The sequence below is a fragment of the Megascapheus bottae genome, chromosome 17 (genome assembly GCF_031878675.1).
Source record: "Megascapheus bottae isolate mThoBot1 chromosome 17, mThoBot2.hap1, whole genome shotgun sequence".
Classification (NCBI taxonomy): Eukaryota; Metazoa; Chordata; class Mammalia; order Rodentia; family Geomyidae; genus Megascapheus; species Megascapheus bottae.
The window spans coordinates 50,307,148-50,329,032 of record NC_143525.1 but is presented as its reverse complement, the minus strand read 5'-3'; the positions used below and the strand labels follow the sequence as shown (position 1 = coordinate 50,329,032).

At 53.6% G+C, this 21,885-nt stretch overlaps 1 protein-coding gene across 1 annotated transcript in view; it reads right to left on the bottom strand.

The window, feature by feature from the left end:
- Positions 1-21,885, bottom strand: part of Rptor (regulatory associated protein of MTOR complex 1) — a 267,055-nt gene that overhangs the window by 32,125 nt on the left and 213,045 nt on the right. Inside the window, exons 13-17 of the mRNA XM_090351345.1 lie at positions 21,718-21,828; positions 7,506-7,580; positions 6,440-6,505; positions 5,944-6,135; positions 3,038-3,178 (exon numbers count right to left, since the gene is read on the bottom strand). Of these exons, the coding sequence (XP_090207471.1) occupies positions 3,038-3,178; positions 5,944-6,135; positions 6,440-6,505; positions 7,506-7,580; positions 21,718-21,828 (585 nt within the window). The remainder of the gene's footprint in view (positions 1-3,037; positions 3,179-5,943; positions 6,136-6,439; positions 6,506-7,505; positions 7,581-21,717; positions 21,829-21,885) is intronic.

Below are 21,885 nucleotides of genomic sequence, written 5' to 3'. Positions count from 1 at the left end.
GGTCCTGGCTCTCCGAGCTCTGTTGAGGGGCTGCGCGCCTGGGAGCTGGACCAGCCAGGCTCTGGACAGGCGCCACCAGGCTCTCCGTGGAGAGCACACGTTCCAGTGGCTCCATCTCGCTTCATCCTGCCCAGGCCCTGGCTAACGGTGCTTGGCAGCTCTGATGGCTCTGCAGAGCTTCAGTGCTGTCCTCATCCCTTCTCAGCCGTGGAGGGTGGTGCTGAGGACGGGGCTGCAGTGTCTCCCCATGGCTGGCGCCCTTGTCTGGTCACCTGGACTACTGTCACAGACGCCCCAGTCAGGGTCAGGGTGTCCCACTCATGGGCCATGCTTTCCACTGGCTGGTTGGCTGCATTTCCATGGCCTGCCTGGCCTACTCCGCTCTACTTGGGCAAGGAAATCAAATGCTCCCTACAGAGACGTTCCAGTGAGCCAGCCCTTCTAGCGAAGACAGAGCTGCCCCAGCCCCACAAAGCCATCACTCTCCTGGCAGCCACTCACATAGAGCAAGCCTGCTCTCCAAACCCCTCAGACACACAAAGCATGCCCTGCACACACAGGCCATCCCTTTCCCACTGCCAAGCCCAGAATCTCTACTCAGGCATGGAGTCTGGCTTGGGGTCTGCTGGACTCTTTGCCTGGATGGGCCTCTATGTCCCCACTTCAGGCTCAGAGGTCACTCAGTCCTTGCTGTATCTCTACTGAGTCACCTCTGCATGCAGTGTTCCCCAGAGACCCTGCTTCCTTCCTGCTCTCTCTTTTGTAATGCATCCCAGGTAACTATTGGCTCTTTGTAAGGCAGGATCTCAGGCACGCTGGGCAAATGCTTTACCACTGAGCCTTCGGAGAATTTCTCTCTTTTTTTTTTTTTTTTTTTTTTTTTGCCAGCCCTGGGCTTGGGTTCAGGGCCTGAGCACTGCCCTTGGACGTTCTCAAGGCTAGCACTCTACCACTTGAGCCTCAGCACCACTTCCGGCTTTTTTGCTATTCATGTGGTACCGAGGAATTGAACCCAGGTCTTCGTGCATGCTAGGCAAGCACTCTACCACTAGGCCAAACTCCTAGCCCGCCTTCGGAGAATTTCCCCAGAAGCAAGTCTGGGCCACAGGTGGACCAAAGACTCAAAGAGACCTGGCTCATAGTGTCTTCCTTAATAGTGCCAAATGCACTAAACCTCATCATTTAGACCGTGGTGACCCTTGACACAGCCCAGGGGAGACCCAAGTCCACAATCTGCTACAATAATTGTGTAGAGCTGCCTGCCTGCCTGCCTTGTGATAACAGCAGAGCTGAGCGTGGGAACCAGTGATCCACACCAAGTCCCTCCTTCCACATCTGCCCCCAGGCCAGCTCTGCTCTCTAGTGCTGCAGGGACTGGTGAAGGTTCTTCCTGGAGTTGGATGTAATGAATCATGGCGACTCCCCGCCACCTGGAGAGTGGAAATGGGTGGGCATCTCTGCTGAAGGAGAGCAGCACAGGTGTAAAGTTAGTGAGATTCGGGTCCAATAATCACGTGGAAATGGTGTCCTATGCCTGTAATCCCAGCCGAAGAGGGAGGCGGGGTTGGAGGGCTGTGGTCCAAGGTGTGACTGGTGTGGCTCTGTCAGAAAAAAAAAGCCCCAAACTGGCTGGGGTGTGACTCAAATGGTAGAATGCTTGCTTAGCAATAGCCAGTTCAAACCCAGTAGTGCTACAGTGAAAAGATTTAGTTTGTGGCCTGTGGTCACACTGGGTAGAACTTGGCTCTATAACCATACATAAAGTATCTGAAGAGCATCAAAGGCCAATGGCAACTGGAGAGCTCCAAACAAAGGCCCCAGGGGGGAGGGGGTCACACTGCACCCCTGGCTGGCCCTGTCGAGGCAGGAACTGGTGGCCAGGTGGCAGTGTGCATGCTGTCTGTACTGCATGGATAGGCTCAGGTTCAAAACAAGGGGGAGGCTGTTCTGAGACAGACACGGCCCCTCCCTGTGGCAGGCCCACTGCCCAGGAACCACATGCCACACATCCTGGCTTTTCTCTGGTGGATGGTCCGCCGAGCTGGCACTGCCCACCTCAGCCCCAGAGCTGGGCACCGCAGGGCCCTGTGTGGAGGAGCAGGTGTGGAAGAGATGGTCAGCTCTGTGCTCCAGCCCCGGGCCTCCTGTCCTCGCCCTGAGGGGCCCCAGGTGCTGGGAGGAGGTTCTTAATGGAATCAAGCTGCTACAGTGGATTCAGTGCAGAGAACGGATCCACCCATCAGGACTCTTCTTTCTCTAATTCACCGTCCCTCCTCCATGCACAACTGGCTGTCCATTTCTAGTGACGATGCCAGCCACGGCCAGGAAGTGGATGACACAGACCTGACACACAAGTCCCATTCCTGAGAATGGCTGATGGGAAAGCGATCTGGGAGAACTACACTGCTTTCACAGGAGGCCCAGTCACCGCACAGGGAGCCTGAGGACGAAGAGCTGCCCTCCAGCTGTGTTTACTGAATGACCCTCCTGCCCTGACATCCCAGCTGCTTGCTGGTCAGCCCACTACTGAGGGGAGAGCAGGCTCTTCCCGCTGGAGCCCCGGTGGTCCAGATCTGCCTGAGGTAGCCCAGGCACCTCCAGAGCACCCCGGTCTCTGGGCCTCCTGGGGATGTCTTGTATTTACCAGTGTTTCTGTGTAATTACTGGTTTGACTCTTCAGCCAGACCACGTTCCTGGAAGGTGGCCACTGTCAGCCTCTATATTCCGGAGCCCAGGGCAGGCAGGCTGTGTGGAGCTGGCCCATTACAGGGTATGAACTGCAGGAAACAATCCACACTACTTCTGTATCTAGGCAGATGCTTAAGAGTTTTCATACAGTTGCAGACAATGCGGGCTGGGGGGGGGGAGCCCCACTGTGGAGCCCCGAGGTCGGCAGGGGCTCCCCTTGCACGTCGGAGCACCATCTGAGCATGTGTTCAGGCAGGCAGGAACCTCTGGAGAGAACCAGATGCGGCAAGAGACGCGCTCAACTGGCGGCTGCGGTGGAGTGTGGGCTGCTGTGGGCGAGGCCACGTACCTTCCGCACCATAGGGCTCCCGTCGCTGATCAGCTGGGCCAGCATCATGGCCACGTTGTGGTCGATGGTGGTGGAGTGGTCTGTCCTCTCCGCAGAGTTGCCCACAAAGGTGCCAAGTGCAAAGACAGCCGCACAGCGGACCTGTAAGGGAGGGAGCTGGGAGTCAGTCACACCCGGCCGACCGGCTGGACGCCCGCCTGCAAGCTAATCCAATTTAGCTCAGGTAAGTTCAGCTCAATTCAATTTCCCAAGTTCTTATTGATCAGAGCTACCCTGGTATCGATGGAATGGGGAGGGAGGCGGGGAGCCAAGCCCAGCACTGTGGCCCCATCCAGAGGCTGACAAAACAGGGAACCAATAGCAGAGCCAGGCAATTCGTGGCTGAAAGAAGCAGGCAGGCCGGGGATGAGGCTGTGGCCGGGGTCCTACGGAAGCAGCTTGGACCAGGCCTGGGAGGAGAGGCGCTGGCACACAAGGAAGGCCTGGGTGCTGGCGGAGGTGGACGTGGAGATGGCGATGGCCCAGACTCTGGGGTGGAGCGGCCTGAGGCTGCTATCCCATCTCGCGCTTCCTTGTCTCTACAATGAGCCCCAGGAAGCTGGAAGGGAGGTCAGCGACACAACGCACAAACCACCCAGAACGCAATGACTATGCTGACCTCACCACACCAGTCAGCGAGCACGCCGTCTGCCAGGCCCTTGGCACACAGACGGTCATGGTGATAAGTCTATCACCTCTCAGTCCCAAGCCAGGAGCCACCCCTCAGCAGACAGATACCCACAAAAGGCCCTGAGGCTTCTCCAAACATGCACACGGGGACGTGGGGGTCCAGAAATACATGCACCACAGGGCAGGGGCAGCTGCTCTGAGCCTGTGCCCCACACGCTCCTCCTGGTCCAGGTCTGAATCACACAGGCAGCTCAGCCTCACGACGAGGGACCAGGAGCCCGTCGCCACAGAGAACAAACCCATGCTCACACTTCAGGTGCAGGGTAGGGGACTCAAATATCGTCCTTAAAGAAATAAAACCAAATGCCACGGGAGTCAAGAGGGACGTGGCTGCTTGGTGAGCAGGGCTGGCACCTGGGCAAGTCTGGAAGCTTCTCCTGGAAGCCTCAGCCAGGGGCCATGACAGCATAAGCAGCAGCTGCTGGGAGCTTTCGTGTCCTGTGTGCTCTGCTCAGGGGCGGGGAGACCTCCACAGATCCCACCAGACGGGAGCGAACCAGCCAGGGCACGGGTATCTCTGGTCCACAGTGCAGGAGTTGGGCCCTGCTAGGCGGGGACACTGGGCTCTGCCGTGGAGATCGGAGCGCGCTGAGCTTCCTTTGTGAACAAACTGCCAACTCATTGGATATCGCGTCCAGTTCTCATCTGCTCCCTGGGGACGCCTGGGGAGGCGAGGCAGGACTCCCTGGGTGCTGTCCAAGGCCAGATGGGCCCAGGTCCCTGCTGGACGGACTGGGCCGGTCTCAGTGGTGAGGATCCTTCCCGCCCGCCACTCTGTCACAGCCCACACAGCCTCGGGGGAGCGCCCTGAGTTTGGAACTCGGTTTTGCCCCCTCTTTGACAGGAGGCCAGGGCAGCAGCACCAGCAGGCTGCACGTTCCAGGGACATCCTGAGGTCACCATTCTTGGGGTCACCCTTGCACAGGAAGGGGGAGCCGGGGTACTTTTCCTGGGTACCACACAGGTGACAAGCTGTGTACTCTGCAAAAGGCCGGACAAAGTGCTGTCTACAAAGCAGCCCAGGGAAAGGGAGAGGGAGAGGGAAAGGCCAGGACAAGCGGGTGGCCATGCAGCAGAAAAAAGCCGTAGTGGTCCTAAGTTCTAGAAAACCAGACAATCCCTGCTGGAAGGCTGCACGGGCTGTGGAGCTCAGCAGCCCTTCCTGAGCCAGCCTGCAGGACAGGGCCCCACCCCTTATGTCCACTCTGTCAGGGGTGAGGCCAAGACCCTCACTTTCCAGTGAGTGAGTTCTCCTCGGAGGCAGTAGAGCTAGAGCCATCCCGCAAGGCTGCACCCCCGGCTCTGACGCGCACCTGGTCTCAGCCCCCAGCTCCCCTCACCAGAGCACAGACGCCGTGCCAGATGGCCGCACTCTACACCCATGCTCGCCCAGCAACACCACACATAAAAAAAGTTCTCTAGCTGTGTGAGGACTCCTGAGCCCAGAGTGACCCTGGAGCCAATGCCCGCTGCTGGCGTCCTGAAGGGCGGCAAGGGCTGGACAGGAGCAGCTCTACGCGGGAGCACAGCGAACCTCGATTTCCTGGGACACAGGGGGGCTAAGGGGCAGTTATACTTAATCACTCCCTCTGATGCGCCCCAAGAAAGAGGAAGACAGAGGAGCAAAGCCCAGCCCAGCTTCTGCTCATGCTGTTCTGGAGGCAAAAACTGACAACGCTGACTGGTCTTTCCTGAGCACTTTCTACACTGCCCCTTGTGTTTCAGAGCCACGTTTCCATCGTCACGTTTCATGGGGCATCCAAACACCATCCTGATGTACACAGCTCTGGCCTGAGCCTGCGTGTCACTGCCGTGAATAAGCCCCAGGAGGGGGCTGTGGTTCCCCCACCTCAGTGCTGGGAGCCCGAGCTCACCCGGCCCCAGGAAGGGCCAAACCCACTCTTATGTCAATTTGGGACCATGGCAGGTGCCAGGGCTCTACTGATCCACCAGTGAGGAAGCAGGTGGGGGTAACTGAGGGCAGCCTGCCCCTCACCCCTTTCCCAGCGGTGAGGGCTGACGCGGGTACACAGTGGCTGTGCAGGCCTGGCACCCAGCGACTTCTCCAGCGGCACCAGGCACGAGGCCTGGCCCCGCCCCCGCCCACAGGACACGGCAGTATCACAGGCGTGGCGCCTGTGTGACCCTGCCACAAACAGTACCCCCGGGGAGCTCACCTCGGGGATGGGGTCAGACAGGAGGCTGCAGAGCTTCTCGTGGGCGCTGTCCCGCACCCCACACCACCTTGCGGAGTCAAAGTTCTGCCAGATCCTCCCCAGGCAGATGGCCACCCACTGGCGGAGCAGCGGGTGTGGGTCGCTGAGCTGCTCCAGGCAGATGGCGATCAGGTTTCCCTGCAGGCAGGCTTCCTGTAGGGCCGGACACAGGCGGGTGGGCTGCAGTGCTGGTCCAGGCCAGGGGCGCACCCGGCTTGGCCATGTTACAGGAGCTGCTACATTTTCCTACATTTAACATCTAGCTGAAAGCCGGGCCTACACCTTGCTGGGTGTACCGCGTCATCCTGTCTCCCACTGCTAGGGCCCCGTGGCGGCCCCACTGCCTGAGGCTGACTGGCTACCAGAAGACATGGCGGCTGGTCTATGTCCCCAGATCCCCATGGATCTGCCCTTGCCATAGGAGGGGCGGAGGGGCCAAAGTCAAAGTGACACTCACTTGCCCGGTTGTGTAGCTGTTGACAATCACAGCCAGAATGAAAGCCGTCATGGTCCTGTGTTCAGCCTAGAAAACAAGCCACCATGGTTATACACCTTTCCCACAGTGAAGACCTGCCACCCCCGAACCTACGCTGTCCCCCAAACACTCATGCTAAGTGAGGTACACAACAATGTGCGTCAGTCTCCCCGCTGTCCTCTGACTCCACAAACAGCAGCACTTTACAGGCTCGGGAAAGCTGCGTGCTTTACTCCTAGCTACTCAGGAGGCTGAGATCTGAGGATCATGGTTCCAAACCTGCCTAGGTAAGCAAGTCTGTGAGATTCTTATCTCCAGTTAACCATCAGAAAACCAGAAGTGGAGCTGTGGCTCAACATGGCAGAGAGCTAGCCTTGAGCAGAAAGGCTAGTCTGCTTTATGGCTTGCCATCTTGCCCCAGACTCCAGCTCAGAGCTCTCTACTTTGTATTCTTACTCTGAGACTCTTGTCTCTACTAAAACTGCCAAAGAAGCTAAAAGTGGAGCTGTAGCTCAACTGGTAGAGCTCAGGGACAGTCGCCAGGCCCAGAGTTCAAGTCCCAGGATCAGAACCAAAAGAGAAAAAAAAGAACAGGGAAGGAAAGAATGAAAAGCTCATGTGCAGTCTGTAAGATCTTACTTACAGAAATGTTTAGGTGTATCACTGGCAGTGATACATTTAAGCACTCCGTTACAAGTGACTTTTCATATATCCATCAGGCTTTTACTGTTCTGGTGAAATTATGAATACAACAGAAAAAGCTCCAAAGAACTTAATGCAACAAAAGTATTTTACACTTTCAAGGAATCCCTTCCTTCTTCTTCTTCCCTTCCCTCCTTCGTGACAGCTTGTCACATTCTGGCACCTTTCACTGGCTGGCCTCTGCGGTACCTCACTCAGGAGCAAGAAGGACAGTGCCACGCAGGTGGACACGGAACAGCTGCCCACATGCAGCCGAGCGCCGGCTGGCCAGCCTCCCACACAGCAATGCAAAAGCAGAGCCAGGACACAAACCCGGGCCCCAGACAGAGGCAAGGCTGGTTCTTACAGGCATGTAGGGGTCTGCCAGGACGGAGAGGAAGTACTTGTGACCGTTGTCCTTCACGAGGTCAGCTTGGCATGACTGCAGGGGGAAAGGAGAGGAGAGAGGCTGGGATCAGGGAAGCTGGGGGGCGCAGGGCTGGGAGGGACCTGGCATCCCCCCCTCTTCAAAGGGGCTGGGACCCAACGCCCTCTCAGAAGCAGCACTCTGAAACCCCACCCTGCTACCGGACCGGTGGCACCTGGTCAGGGCTGCACTCTGTCCTTGCTTCTGTCTGTCCTGGTCTAAGCCCCCTTCTGCCTGCCTCCCCCACCAAGACATACAGTTGATGGTGTCCTGATTTCTGCAGCCCCAGCCCCAGCTAAGGCTTTCTAGGATCCTGCTTGGACTTAGAAACACTGGGGGAAAAATCACCAATGCAGACACATGTTTATGAGTCCTTCATGACACGTGGCCACAGTGTACCGGGTGCTTCTGGAAGGCCAGTCCCCGGCCACAGACAGTGCTCTAGTCCTGTAGGCACTGGCAGTGACAAAGACTGCAGGAGCAGCACGGAGAGGAAGGGGGAGGCCCCGACCCGGCCTGGGGGTGGAGGGCAAGAGGGGCTTCCATGCATTTCCAGAGCCCACAGCCCTGGCTCCGAGGCTGGCCACACACTGGGGTCGCACTCGGCACTAGGCTGGCAGACAGGGAACATGTGCCAGGGCCTCATGGGAGCAGCATGGCCAGACCCTGGACACTCCGAGGCTGAGGGGACTACGTCAGGGGCTCCAGGTCTACAGAACTGAGACAGGAGAGGCAGCATGGCTTGAAACAAAGCACAGGTTCAAGTCCAGGTTCTTCCCTGAGGTTTAGAATGATACAAAGGTCAGAAAACGAGGTCAGAGAACAAGATAAGAATGGCTGCGAGAACAGCTGCTCGACAAAGAGGATGCTCCTACTCTGGGAACATGCCACCATCGTCACCCAGGTGACATTTGAGACACATGCTTTTCACCAGCTCCCAAAAAGCCCTGCTCTGGAGCTAGGAAAATGAGGCTGGTACCACTGGCTCACACCTATGTTTCTAGCTAATCAGGAGGCTGAGATCTAAAGATCACTGTTTAAAACCAGCCAGGGAACACAAAGTCATGAAATTCTTAAGGGTAACTGGCGCCAGTAGCTCAGGTGGTAGAGTGTCACCTGGGATCCAGAAAGATGAGTGAGCCTGGGGCTCTGAGGTCAAGCCTCAGTACCGGCACCAAGAAAAAAAGAAAAGGGGCTGGGAGTGGTCTAGTGGTAGAGTGTTTGCCTAGTATGCATGGAGCTCTGGGTTTGATTCCTCAGTACCACACACATGGAAAAAGCCAGAAGTGGTGCTATGGCTTGAGTGGCACAGTGCTAGCCTTGAGCAAAATAATGTCCAAGGACAGTGCCCAGGCATTGAGTTCAAGCTCCAAGACTGGCAAAAAAATAAGTAAATAAATGATACCCACCAAATTAAAATGAGGAAAGTTGCATCCTGCTATCACATCTTCTTGGCTCTTCAGAGAAGAAAGCTAGCTCTTCAGGGAGGCAGGTGGACAAGGGAAAGGACTCTGCTAGCAACTTAGCCCAGGCAGCCCACCCCTGCCCTGCTCAGGACAGGAGAGACAGGTCTCTGCCTCGTCTGCTGAAGTGGGAATTCGGCAAGATGGGGGTGGCCTGGCTGTGGCCAGCACAAGCTTCTGGCCTGAGCTGAAGCCGAAGAAGCCACACAGACTTAGGAAGTTGCTTGCTTTTAGGTGAGGCTGTTGGCAAATAAGGCAAAGGCATTGTCTGGCTATCCCCAGCGGGGGAGAGCCCATGCTTACAGCAGCCGCAGCAGCACTCTTGAGAAAGGCGCCTCTGTTTTCAGATCAGAAGTTCCACAAGTCAAATCAAAGCCCACGCACGAATGAGGAAGCTCCTTAAACACGTCTCATCAAAGAATATCAAAATGTCATTAATTCACATCTACGACTGTGAATCGGAGCTCCTCAGTCAGAGGATCTGAAACGATGACTTAAGATGCCTTCCAAATTGGATCTGGTGATTATTAGGTACCTATGAAGACATCTGTTTCGATAAGGCTGTCATGCCATGGAGGAGCCAGCGATAAGAGCCCCCTTTCTCCCTTCTTCCCCCTCCCCGAGTCCACCTCTGCAGACTCAGGAGGCTGGGGGGCAGTCTCCACTGCCAGCTGATTCCGCAGTTCTGAGTATGCCTAGGCATGTTCTGGGTCTTCCTCACGGCGTTGAGGGCAGGAAAGTGACCTAAGGTAAATGTTTCACTAAAGCACAGGCTTGTGAGGCAGGGCCAGGGCCTGTGAGGCCCTGGGCTGGTGGCTGGGCAACGCTGCGCTCCCCAGGGCCCTCTGTGCTGCCGTCTGCTGCCTGCCTGCGTACAACCCAGCTATGGCACATGGAGGAAGGGGTGAGGAGAAAGAAGACGCTGTTTTCACGGTGGCCTCTCCCATCCCACGCTGACCTGCCTCCGAGTACTGTCTCGGGATTCCAGGGAATTTCAAGCAAGAAAACAAAGGTGAGGAAAAGAGGCAAAGCAAATGCAAGGATGAATGGAGGCCGCAGGTGTAGAAGCAATGAGGCACCCAGGCCGGGGGAAGGCCTGCAGGCCCTGCCTGTGTGGTGCTTCTGAGGGCTCGAGGCAGGCTTCCCTCACAAATGTTCTGGCCAGGGCGTGGGAGTCCTGTCTGCCCTCCCCTTAACATGGAAGGCAAAGACTACAGAGTGGGGGTGCAGGACACAGACTGAGCAGAGAGTAGGGGCTGTTACATCTCAGGAAGGGTGAAGGGGCTGGGTGGGGCATTTATGTTCTGACATCAGCGTGGACAATCTCAGAGGCGAGGGAATGGGACCAGGGCCCGGGCCCAGGGGGAAAAGCAATTCATTGCTTGTTCAGTGCAGGAAAGGTAAGGATGCTTCCAGCAAGAGAAGATGGCTCCAGAACGAGGCCTTGGTGGACGACTGATTATCATCAGAAAGCTGCCAGGGGCTCCCTTCACGCTGAGGGGGATGTGGGGTGCTGATGTACCCAGATTAACAGGAGTGTGCTGGGAAATAACTTCAAGCGGCTGGGATTTGTTACTGCTCGCGAGGGCTCGCTGTTCTGCACCTGAATGGAACTTCTGCTGGGAGGTGGAGAGCCCGCATTCTTCCCATCTCTCCAACGAGAGCATCATCATGCCCGCCTGCCCGGGGAGGGGAGACATGAACCAGAACACCACGCACGCACGCACGCACGCACGCTTCCATCACCAAAAGGGTTGGCTGCATCTGCCGTCTCAAAGCCTGGCAGCCCTCACCCTGCTGGATGGGCCTGTCTGGGGTAATCCTCAGAACCAAGAGGGCCAGAAGCCCCAGCCCTGCTCTCACCAGCAAGACACACACATCTTTGGGCATTCCATCAGCCTTTTCATACATGTCACAAAATGGGTGGCATCCTAGGACTCAATCAAAATGCCACAGAAAGCCATGAATGGAGCCTTCCTCCCCCTTCCCAACTACCTCCTCTGCCACTTCTTTGTGGCCATACCAGTTTCTTATTTCTCTAACCAAACTTCCTTCCTTCTTTCCTTCCTCCCGATCTCAGACACCTGAGTAGTTAGGATACCAGGTGTGAGCCACCTATGCCCGAGAGTGAGCATACACACTCAGCCAGCCTGTTCTAAACCAAAGGACTTGTGGTATCTGATTCTGTGTGGTGTTTTCTTTTTTTTTTTTCTTTTTTTCCAGTCCTGGGCTTGAGCTCAGGGCCTGAGCACTGTCCTTGGACTTTCTCAATGCCTGAGCTCTACCACTTGAGCCTCGCACCACTTCTGGCTTTTTCCTATGTATGTGGTAGCGAGGAATTGAACCCTGGTCTTCGTGCATGCTAGACAAGCACTCTACCACTAGGCCACACTCTCAGCCCCTGTTTTCTTTTTTTAATAATGGTTTACTTGACACTCAGCAGCCAGAGATAGTTATGATTCACTTGACACGGGGCCTGGAGGCCACACTGCTCCGAGACGGGACCCCACTCCTGGCACACAACTCTACCCTCCACGGGTGACTGGACTTTCAGGTGATCCATCTTTTGTAATCACAAACGATACCACGAATGTCTAAGCTATTTTTTATGCAGATGGGCATGGCTGGTGTGAAAATTTCCAGAAGAGAGATGCTGAAGCAAAGACAAATGTATTAGTAGCTTTGGAACAAATACTATTTGGTGCTTTTAGAGCATAATATTTTATGAAATGCTTGAACTCTGGCCACTCCTCAAGAGTGAAAATTGAGTTTTCAAGTGTGGCTTTACTCTCTGTTTACTAAGAAGAGTGGTTTTATACAATTAAGCAGTATTATTCATAGTAAGTCCTAGGAATTGTTGGTGCATGCCTTCCAGTCATTTCTTTTTCCTCTTCTGCCTCTTCTTCTTTGCTGCCAGTCCTGGGGCGTGAGTTCAGGGCCTGGGCACTGTCCTCGAGCTTTCTCAAGGCCAGAACTCTACCACTTGAGTCACATCACCACTTCTGGCATTTTCTGTGTCTGTGGTACTGAGGAACTGAAATCAAATCCAGGGCTTCATGCATGCTCGGCAAGCACTCTACCACTAGGCTAAACTCCCGGCCCCTGCTATAATGGATTTTTTATTTCATTTCCAGGAACTCTATATATTATGGAACCTCTTGAACCTCTCTTGAACCAAGTAAGGGGTGACATTGTCAAGAAGCATTGTACATATAAGAAGCATTATACCTGAGTTTGTAACTGTAATCCTCTCATAGAACTACTTAATACAATTTTTAAAAACTGCTTGCTTTAAAAAAAAAAAAAGCTGGGCATGGAGGCTCATACCTGTAATCCTGGCTACTTAGGAGACTGAGTTCTGAGGATCATGGGTTCAAAGCCAGCCTAGGCATGAAAGACCGTCCCTCAGACTCTTATCTCCAATCAACCATCAAAAAACTAAAAGTGGTGCTGTGGCTCAAGGGGTAGGGCGGCAGCCTTGAGCTGAAGAGCTCAGGGACAGCGCCCAGGCCCAGAGTTCAAGTCCCATGATCAACAACGAAACATAAAAACAAAAAAGGGAAAGACAGAAGAATCCCCTTTGATGTCGGTCCTGTCTTTGGGTTTACTCTGTCACTGTGACACATGCCTGAGGTAGCCCCCTTGTTTTGTGGAGTCATGTTTGTGGAGGTTGCAGGGCCTGGCCAGTTGGCCCCATCCCCTTTGGATCTGTGGTGAGAGGTGGGTAGACCAGCAGATTATTTCCTGCATCATAGAAGGGAAGCAAAGAGGAAGAGATCAAGGTCCTACGGTGCCTTAGGAACACTCACAATGACCTAAGGCCGCTCACAGGCCCCACCTCCTTCCATCAGCATCGAACTGGGGACCAGTCTTTAGCATGGGGGGGGGGGGGCACTGCAGCTGCTCTACCACACCGAGCCAAGGGGCTGCTGTGAAGCCTGGTGGGCTTCTGTGACCCACACCGGGCTGTGTTTGCTCCTGGCCCAGCAGGACAGAGGCCACAGTCAGCTGACATGGGCCAGGACCAGTCTTCCACCGCTACCTGGCTGCTCGGGATGCCCCTCTGCCTTGTCTTATTTAATTCTCCCTGTGAAGCTGAGAGTGTTTATCTGTTGGGGGGGGGGGGAGGCCTGCTGGTAATTTTATAGGGATTATATTAAAGTTATAAATTAACCGAGGGAAAACTGACATATTTATGACAGTGAACTCTTCCGTGAAAGAACAGGCGATGCTTTTTATTTGCTCAAGTTGATTTTTGTGTCTCTCAGGAATGTTTTAAGGTTTTCCTCTTGGCAGCTTTTCATGTCTCTGGTTAAGATTATTCCTAGATTTATGATTCTACTGTAAACAGGGTGTTCTTTCCTGTTTCATCTTCTAACTGCTTGTTATTTTTGATTTCTGTACATTAACTTTAAGTCTTCTACCTTAGTAAGTTCTTATTAGTTGTTAGTTGATCCTGCTGAGTTTTCTAGGGTATATTCACACATCATTTGCAGACAGTAATAAGACTTTCATTTTCCTCTTTTCATATCTTTCATTTCTTTCTCCTGCTTAACTGTGCAGCTGCTAATCTCTAAGTGGACACCTGGGCTTTTCTAATCTTGGTGGAGTGTCTTTTCAACAATTAGTAGTTTGCTTCCTTCTGGGCTGAGGTAGATGAATGAAGCTACTGACCTGGCTTGGCTGGGTGTGTGCCAGCAGGCCATGCTGGCATCTGTTTGGTCCTGGGCAGCGTGCATTCCCAATACTGACCATCCTCTCTCCAATACTGACCGCAGGAGGCCTCAGGCCATTGCATATCATTCAATACTGCCAGCAGTATTTCCAAATATTTACTGGTGTGCGATGCAGTTTATTTCTTGGTATAAACTTTTCAACTATTGTTTTTCCAACTGCGGTAAGACACTTACAACGTAAAATCTATCCTCTTAACCCTTTTCTGTGCCCAGTGGGGTGGCATTAAGGTTGTCTGCATCACTGTGCACGGCAGGGGCTACATCAATGCTATCCTTGCTTAACTGTAATCATGATATTTCCCTTTCTCAACACTGCTCTCGAAGAGCGCAGACAACACACGAATTAAGAGATCTGAGAGAATTCTCAGTAAAATAATCAAATCTGGTAGCTTCTGAAGGATAATTTTCATTATTCCTTCTGTGAAAAGGAGTCTAAGTATTCTCTGTCTCTTAGACTCAGTTTGAATTCTCTAGAATTATAGTGATATCTTAGACTTGCATTTGTTTTCTTTCTGCTGACATTCCTCTTCTGTTTCCTCCTATTGAACCTTGGGAGTCCCGGGCAGCCACTGGCATTTCAATTTTCCCCAGTTGTGGGGCTTGAACTCAGGCCTGGGCACTGTCCCTGAGCTCTCTGGCTCCAGGCTGGGCTCTAGCCACAGCTCCACTTCCGGTTTGAATGGTTAACTGGAAACAAGAGTCTTACAGGGATTTCTGTGCCCGGGCTGGCTCTTAACTGTGATCCTCAGACCTCCACCTCCTGAGTAGCTAGGATTACCGGTGAGAGCCACCATGCAGGGCTAGCCACGGGCATCCTGTTCTCTTGCCTAGGAGGTCCTGTGCTCTGCTCTGAGATGACTGAAGTAGAGGCCTCTATGATGGCTTTCAATGGCGGCTGGCCTTCTGCTGAGCTAAGACTTGGCGAATCTCTCTCGAAGCACCGGGGCTAGGGAGGGTCCTGGGCACACTCCACCTTCCAGAGCACACGTTGCTACCCGAGACTGCCCCAGGAGGCAGCACGGCTTGGAAATGTCCATGTATGCACACGGAGAGACTGTCTACACGGAGGAGAAACACTAATTCCTGTCACACATGCCCACCACTGTGAAACGCTTGGCGTGTGTGTGAGTGTGTGTGTATGTGTGTGTGTGTGTGTGTGTGTGTGCGGGGGCGAGGGGTGGAGGTGGGGGGAGAGGACTGGCCAGGCCTAGTTTTCCTTCTTTCTTCCTACCTGGCCCAGAAAGGAGCCGCTGCCCTCTCCACCCCAGCTGCAGCACACAAACCCCCACAGACTCAGATCCTTCTGAGGCTCTGAGCAACCAGCTCTGGCCACCTGGGACAAGGGCTGCAGAGGCCCCATTGGGAGGGCGGTTCCATTTCCGTATCAGACTGGGGAATGAGCCCTGCTCCACGGAAGGAGGGAACGCCACCGAGCGTGGCTGGCATGGGATGGGGTCTTTGCAAACACGTGTTCCCCACACTAACAGTCCCTCGGTTTCTGTACAGTACAATACAGTTGCGTAAACACACCATCAAGGCAGTTAAGTTAGGTATGTTCAGCCGGGCACTGCTGGCTCTGTCATCCTATTCAGGAGGCTGAGATCTGAGGATCATGGTTCAAAGTTCAAGAGACTTTTTTTTTTTTTGCCAGTCCTGAGAACTGAACTCAGGGCCTTTTCCCTCAAGACCAGCACTCTACCACTTGAGCCACAGCACCACTTTTGGCTTTTCTATGCATGTGGTACCAAGGAATCACACCTGGGTCTTCATGTATGCTAGGCAAGCACTCTACCACTAGACCAAACTCGCAGCCCAAGAAACTTTTATCTTCAGTTAACCTCTGGATAATGGAAGTGGCGCTTTGGTTCAGAGTCCTAGGCATGGCTGGTGAAGAGGGGGAAGGGAATTTACACAGCTCGTGGGCATCGTACGATGCGCTCAGCCACTCCTTGCTCACTTTCCTGGAGATGGCGTAGCAGGAGGGGAGGCCCAACACGGCGCGAGGCGCATGCTTTCTCTTGGTGAAAGGAGGACGGGATGCTAGAAAAAGGAAGATTCTAACAAGACAACGGAACTGCAGGAGGCCATCAACCAAGACCAGTTCCTTCTAGAGCACAACACAATAAGTTTACAGTGACAAATGTCAGGGCACTTGCAGAAGCCCAGCACAGAGGCATCACTGATGACATGGGCCCGGGACGGTGTGATGAGACTGCTTTTTGCCCGTGTCTTCCTCTCCAGACCCGCCATCCTGACTACTCATGAGGAAACCCTGACAGGGCATCAAACACCTGGCTCCTGTTCCTCGGGATGGCCAGGGTCACCGAGAAACTGCCCGGCCCAGACGACCCTGAGGTGCCCAGACCTTGGGAACAGACCTGAAACAAGCATGCACTTCAGTCAGTGATAACACACACACACCACACTAACGGACACTAAGGTAGGCTGGGGCGTTCACTGGTCACTCTCATGTCACGTTTCCTGTAACTCTGAAAAAGTTTAAGGTGGAAAGCACAAAGGCAAGGAGCTTCAGGTGAAAGCCAACAGCCAAGGGCCCAGCCTCAGAGGCCGGGCGTGCCAGGCCCTCAGCCAGGGCGCGAGACCGAACTCCTGTGCTGAGGACATGCGCGTGGCTGAAAAGGCAAACCCTCAACACCTTCCCACTGAGCTCTATGCATTATAGAGGGATGGGTGTGCGCACACACTTGTGTGTGTGTGTGTGTGTGTGTGTGTGTGAAAGCAGGTATGCATGCCTGTACAAACATGTACAAACATGTACATATGAATATTCCTGTGCACCATCACCACAATCAAGGAAAGACTCTGGCTTCCACAGTTCGGCTAGCCTGCCGCATCCTCACCTGCGCCCAGAGAGGGGAGGAGGAGAAAGGCAGACAAATGGGAGGAAATGAGCTGGGGAGGGGTACTGACGGAGCAGAGAGAAACCTGTTCCCGTGGTCTCCTTCCACTTGGGACGGCGCTCTGTGGACAAGGGGCCTGCACACACCCCCAGTTCTGGATTTGCTTCTTAAATACCAACTGAGTGTTTTTCCACACTCACTGACATGGTGCCCTTGTCCCCTGGTGGCACTATAAATATAACTTTATTAACTGCAACTTGGAAGGTCTGCCTCAATTGCATATTAATTTTGCCCATGAAAAAAACCCTCCAATTAACTGGAACCCATCTTTCATCGGTCCTTAATTAACTTCCTCCCTCCCTTAATCTTGTTAATTAGCAGAGACACAAATGATAACAACAGTCTTGGGGAACTTATTAAAAAACAACCAGCACCATCCTACCAGAATGTGAGTGGCCCATTGCCGGCGGGGGTGCATTCTGTGGTTCTGTGCTTTCGACCACCGGGCTATGAAACGGCCTCTCCCTCCCCATCATGGTTTGAATTTGAAAAGTGGGTCCCGGGGCTGGGCATGTGGCTTAGTGCCTCACCTTTAGCCCTGCTTGCTTTCATTGTTGAGACAGGATCATTCGCTGTACCCTACACACTCTTTCCTAGTGGCTAGGATGATTTATAACTGTGCCCAACTTTTCATGGCTGGCCTCCAATCACAGCCCTGCTGACCTCGGCCTGCCAGGCAGCCATGATGACAGCTGTGAGCCTCCGTGCCTGGTGCAGCTTCTGCTTTTCCACTGCTGGGTGGTACGTTAATGCGTAGGTAAAATGTGGAAGTACGGTTGTCCTGGTTCCAGGTCTGGCTATTAAAAGAACGCTGCTGTAAACACTGCTGACACGAGCCCTCGTGTGGGGTGCTTCTGGTAGTCTTAGTGACTGGACCGACGGCGCGGTGGGTCTGTCTGTACTTAATCTCCACAGGAAACCGAGGCTTATGGTTATCTCTTCCATAACGCAGCTCCTCCATGCCAGGTCTCCAGATGTTCCTTCTGCGTATACAGTGATATCTGGTAGTTTCAATTTATTTCTTCCTAGTGCTGAAGGTCATTCAGTATCTTTTTGTAGGCTTATTTACTATTCATATTTTTCTTCAGTACAGTGTCTGGTTCAATGTTTTGTCCATTTTGTCTTGTGTTTATCCTCATATTTAGTTTTGAGAGCTGCCAAAATATTCTCAAAAATTTTTTTATGTATGTGTGTGCATGCGCCAGTTCTGGGGTTTGAATTCAGGGGCGTTGGCACTGTCCTTAAACTTTCTTTTTCAAGGCTAGTGCCCTACCGCTTGACTGAAGGCTAATTAGAGCTAAGTGTCTCAAGGACTCTTCTGCTCTGTCTGGCTTAGAGCCTCAGTCCTCAGATCTCAGCCTCCTGATAGCTAGGATTGAGATTTCAGCCATGGATGCCTGTTCTCATGTAGCTTTTCTGGTTTCCAGGTAATGTTGGCTTTCTGGATGAGATGGAAAGGGCTTATTTCCACCCATCTGTTTCTTCCTTAATGCTGGGAGAATTTGCCAAGGAAACCATCTGGATTTGTAATTTTCTTTGTGGGTAAGTTTTTAGCTCCAAATCCAATTTCTTTAACAGTGAGAATGCTATCTCTTCTTATGGAGCCACCGGTGTCACCCAGGGCATCTGACTGGGTCACTGCGCTGCTCACAGTACCACATACCATCCCTTTAAAATCCTCCACGAGGGCTCTGCTCTTGTCCCAGAGGCCCTGGTGCTAGAGAATGCATAACTGCCTTCATTCTGTGTTTCCTCATCAACAATCTGGGCAGCAATCAGTGTTATTGACCCACAGATTTCCCTTCACATCCATTTCCATTCTACTCTCCACCTTCTCTTTTTTCCTACCACTCTCGAGAACCTGTAGCTTTTCTTTCACTTACACTGTAGGCCAGGAACCCGAGGCTCTCTCTTGGCATACACATGCAGGGCCATTTTCCTGTGGGTCTTTGAAGTCTGTTCTGGGATCTCCTATGACTACATGCAGCTTTTCATTTCTCATTCAATTGCTGGCCTCTCCTGGCTGTGGTCTAGACCACACTGTGGTTATGCATTTGTCAGGGTTCACAGATGCCACCTTGGCTTGTTTTTGTTTTCCGATGTCATATCTAGTATTTGGTTCCTTTAACCATCCGTCTGAGTTAGCTAAATAAATACGATTTCACGTTACCTCCTATGTGGTCCAGCTCTTGCTTTCTTCTCTTGGTGGTGGTTTAGGATTAGAGACTTGCCTCCGGCTCGGTGGTGCTGGGCCTGGTGTTCATGGCTCATGCATGCCAGGTCAGTGCTCTCCCACGGAGCTCTGCTCCCCTGGATCTCAGCTTACCTCTCAGCTCACTCTAGGTGGCACAAGACTCTTCTAGCAAAGTGGAGGGACCAAACAACAGGGTCCCTTCAACCACTCCTCTCAACCTTTTTGCCGGCATGCTTTCTAGTTTCATGTATTATAAGTGGCACGGCACACTTATTATTTTTGATTTAACAAAGACAATTTTAACTCACAAATCCATTTGCATATAGCATTCCTCCTCCCTTCCCTTCCACGATGTACACTTCTTCCTGACACTCCCTTCCTTCAGCCTAAAGGAACTTCTGGGATTTGCTTCAGTGTTGGGGGGGGGCGTCGTCTGCTGAGAGGAAAGTCACTGCTTTGCTTCCAGCACTGATGAATGGACAGATGAACAGATGGACGGACAGACACCATTGCTGGCTGGACTAGAACCTGAGCTGACAGGGCATTCCCTCAGATCTTCAACAACAATGCCTCCCGGCCAGCTATTTTCACTGCCTGGAAGAACTCTGCTGTCACCATCCACTTTTCTTGCCTGTTTCTTTTCCTTTTGGATGCATTCTGGACTTTAATTCATTTTTGTGTTAGCCACATGTCCCAATGTCATTTCCTCCCTACTTTTTCGTGCTTCTGGTTTATTGTGCTTCCTCAATCTGTGGGTTGATATTTCCATTAAATTTGAGAACTCTGTAGCTGTCACTTCTCCTCATGGGTGTGTTTCCCCTTTCCCCTATAATGTTACATCTCTTGTGTGACTCAGTCCCGCTACCTGGATTTCAGAACTTCCCTCTCCTGGTATGTTCCCTCCTAGATGATCCTGTTGCTGTCTTCTCCCTCCAGGGGTGTTTGTCGTGTCACACCCCATCGTTTTCATCTCTACAATCTGAGTGAGATGCTTTTTGTATTTCCAAGTCTCAATTTGTCATCCTGAGGCTGAGGAAGAGACAGCACTGTTCCGTGTCCTTGTTTGCAAGGCCGAAGTCTGCGTTAGCTCTGAGCAGGTCTTGATGGATGGCTTTTCTCCTCTTCCTCCTCCTCCTCTGCTTGTCTTACTACTTGGCTCCTCACCTGTGTGACAGCAGTTCTCGGTGGAAGGCCATCCATTATCTAGCCTGCCAGATAATGGCCCCCCGTGTCTGCGGCCCCCTCGGCCTCAGGATGACGATTCTTCTCACTCTTCTTCCTCTCTTGGGATCTCCTTCTTTCCAGTGACCTTTGAGCCCTAGGTGATTGCTGCAGAAGCAGCTCACAGAGCCCTCCACAGACAAGGGGCCCGCAGAGCACGCTGGGAGGACGGCAAGGCTGCAGCACAGAGGTGGTAGGAGTGCGGGGGTTTGGCAGTCTCCCTCTGAGTGCCACTGACCCACACAGCGGCAGACTCAATGAGTCAGCTGGTGGACACAGAGCTGGGTTGTGAGCGTGAGTCCCAAGAGCAGGAGAGCCAGGCTACAAAGCATGGCGCAGCAGCTGAAAACCACAGGGAACTTTAATTTCTGCAAACTGGGGCCAGTATAATGATGCAAAGGAAGCATGAGGAGAACGAGGGTCAGTGTGAACCAGATGCATTTCCAAACCACCCCATCGCTTGGTACGCAGGTGCACGAGCTGGCCAATTGGTCCACACCATGGCCTGGTGCCTTGCAGACATTTCCTAGGGCACAGCCAACACGCATCTCCAGCCGTGGGGCAGCACCTCGCCCAATAGTAGGATTCCACGTGGCTCCTCCAGCACCCTGCAGGTGCATGGCGCCTCTATCTGCAGCCACGACAAGGCACAGAGGGCCTCGAGCAGCAGGAGACACGTGGCTCCAGCACTGCTCCCTCTTCTCTCCCCTGCCACACAGGAGATGGGCCAGTCCCTCACATGCCCAGGCTCCGACCTCTCCTGCCCAAATGCAGCGCTCCAGCTTTAGCCTGGAGCTGAATGTGATGCCAGTTTGTCGTCTGACTGGAGTCAGTCCTCTCATTACCTTCCCACCTGTGACCCAGCTGCAAAACCCACTCACTCCATGGGGCAGATGCAGGAACAGAGCTCCTGTCACTGAGGCCCACAGCAGGCACACACACCCACATGCAAGGCGGGTGGAAATCCACTGGAAACACACACCTGCTTCTCCTAACTAAGTGGAAAGGCCGCACATTGTTCTGTCCTCAGCTGATGGCTCATATGACAGCGTAAGGAAGGGCTCGTGATCCATGGCACTGCCACACGCGAGCCCTCTCTTGTCACACTGCCAGCTTGAGGGCCTCCCAGCAGCAGAAGCACACCTTTGTTCCGGAACCTGCCCTGCATCCACTCACAGGCTCTCCCCATGTCATATGGGGTGAGAACTGCTGCCTCTCCCAGTCTCCCGCCCGTGGCTTCGTCCTCGCTCCCTTGGAGGAGGCAGTCTCCAGGGCGAGGCCCTCAGCTCTCTGCCCATGTTTCTAGCTTCCGCTTGTCACACAACTGCTGCCTTTCACAGCCACACAGGTCAGCGTGACAACAAACACCCCTCAGCACCGGGTCCCGCCCCTCCTGCCCCAGGTGGGGGGAGGCACTTCCTTTACCCCCACAATCAATCGGCTTTGTACCAAGCACTAGATTCTAAAGGAGGACTTAGTGTAGTATTTAATTCCCGTGTCTCAACATGGCTACGGCAACTGCAGAGTCTGGGGACGGCCTCCTCCACGCTACCCAGGGTACCCAGGCGGAGCCCCTTCCCGCCTCGGCACAGGCGGGTGTCCAGGCGGGATACTCACGCTGTCCACGGCGAGGATCTTGGCCCAGATGAAGACGAGGAGGGGCCGCAGCTCTCTGGCTGAGCTCTGGAGCAGCTTCAGCACGTAGGGGAAGATGCCCACGGACAGGGCCTGGCGGGGACGGGGAGTGTCAGCGCATGCCACTCACGGGCCCTGCGTGTGCCCCCT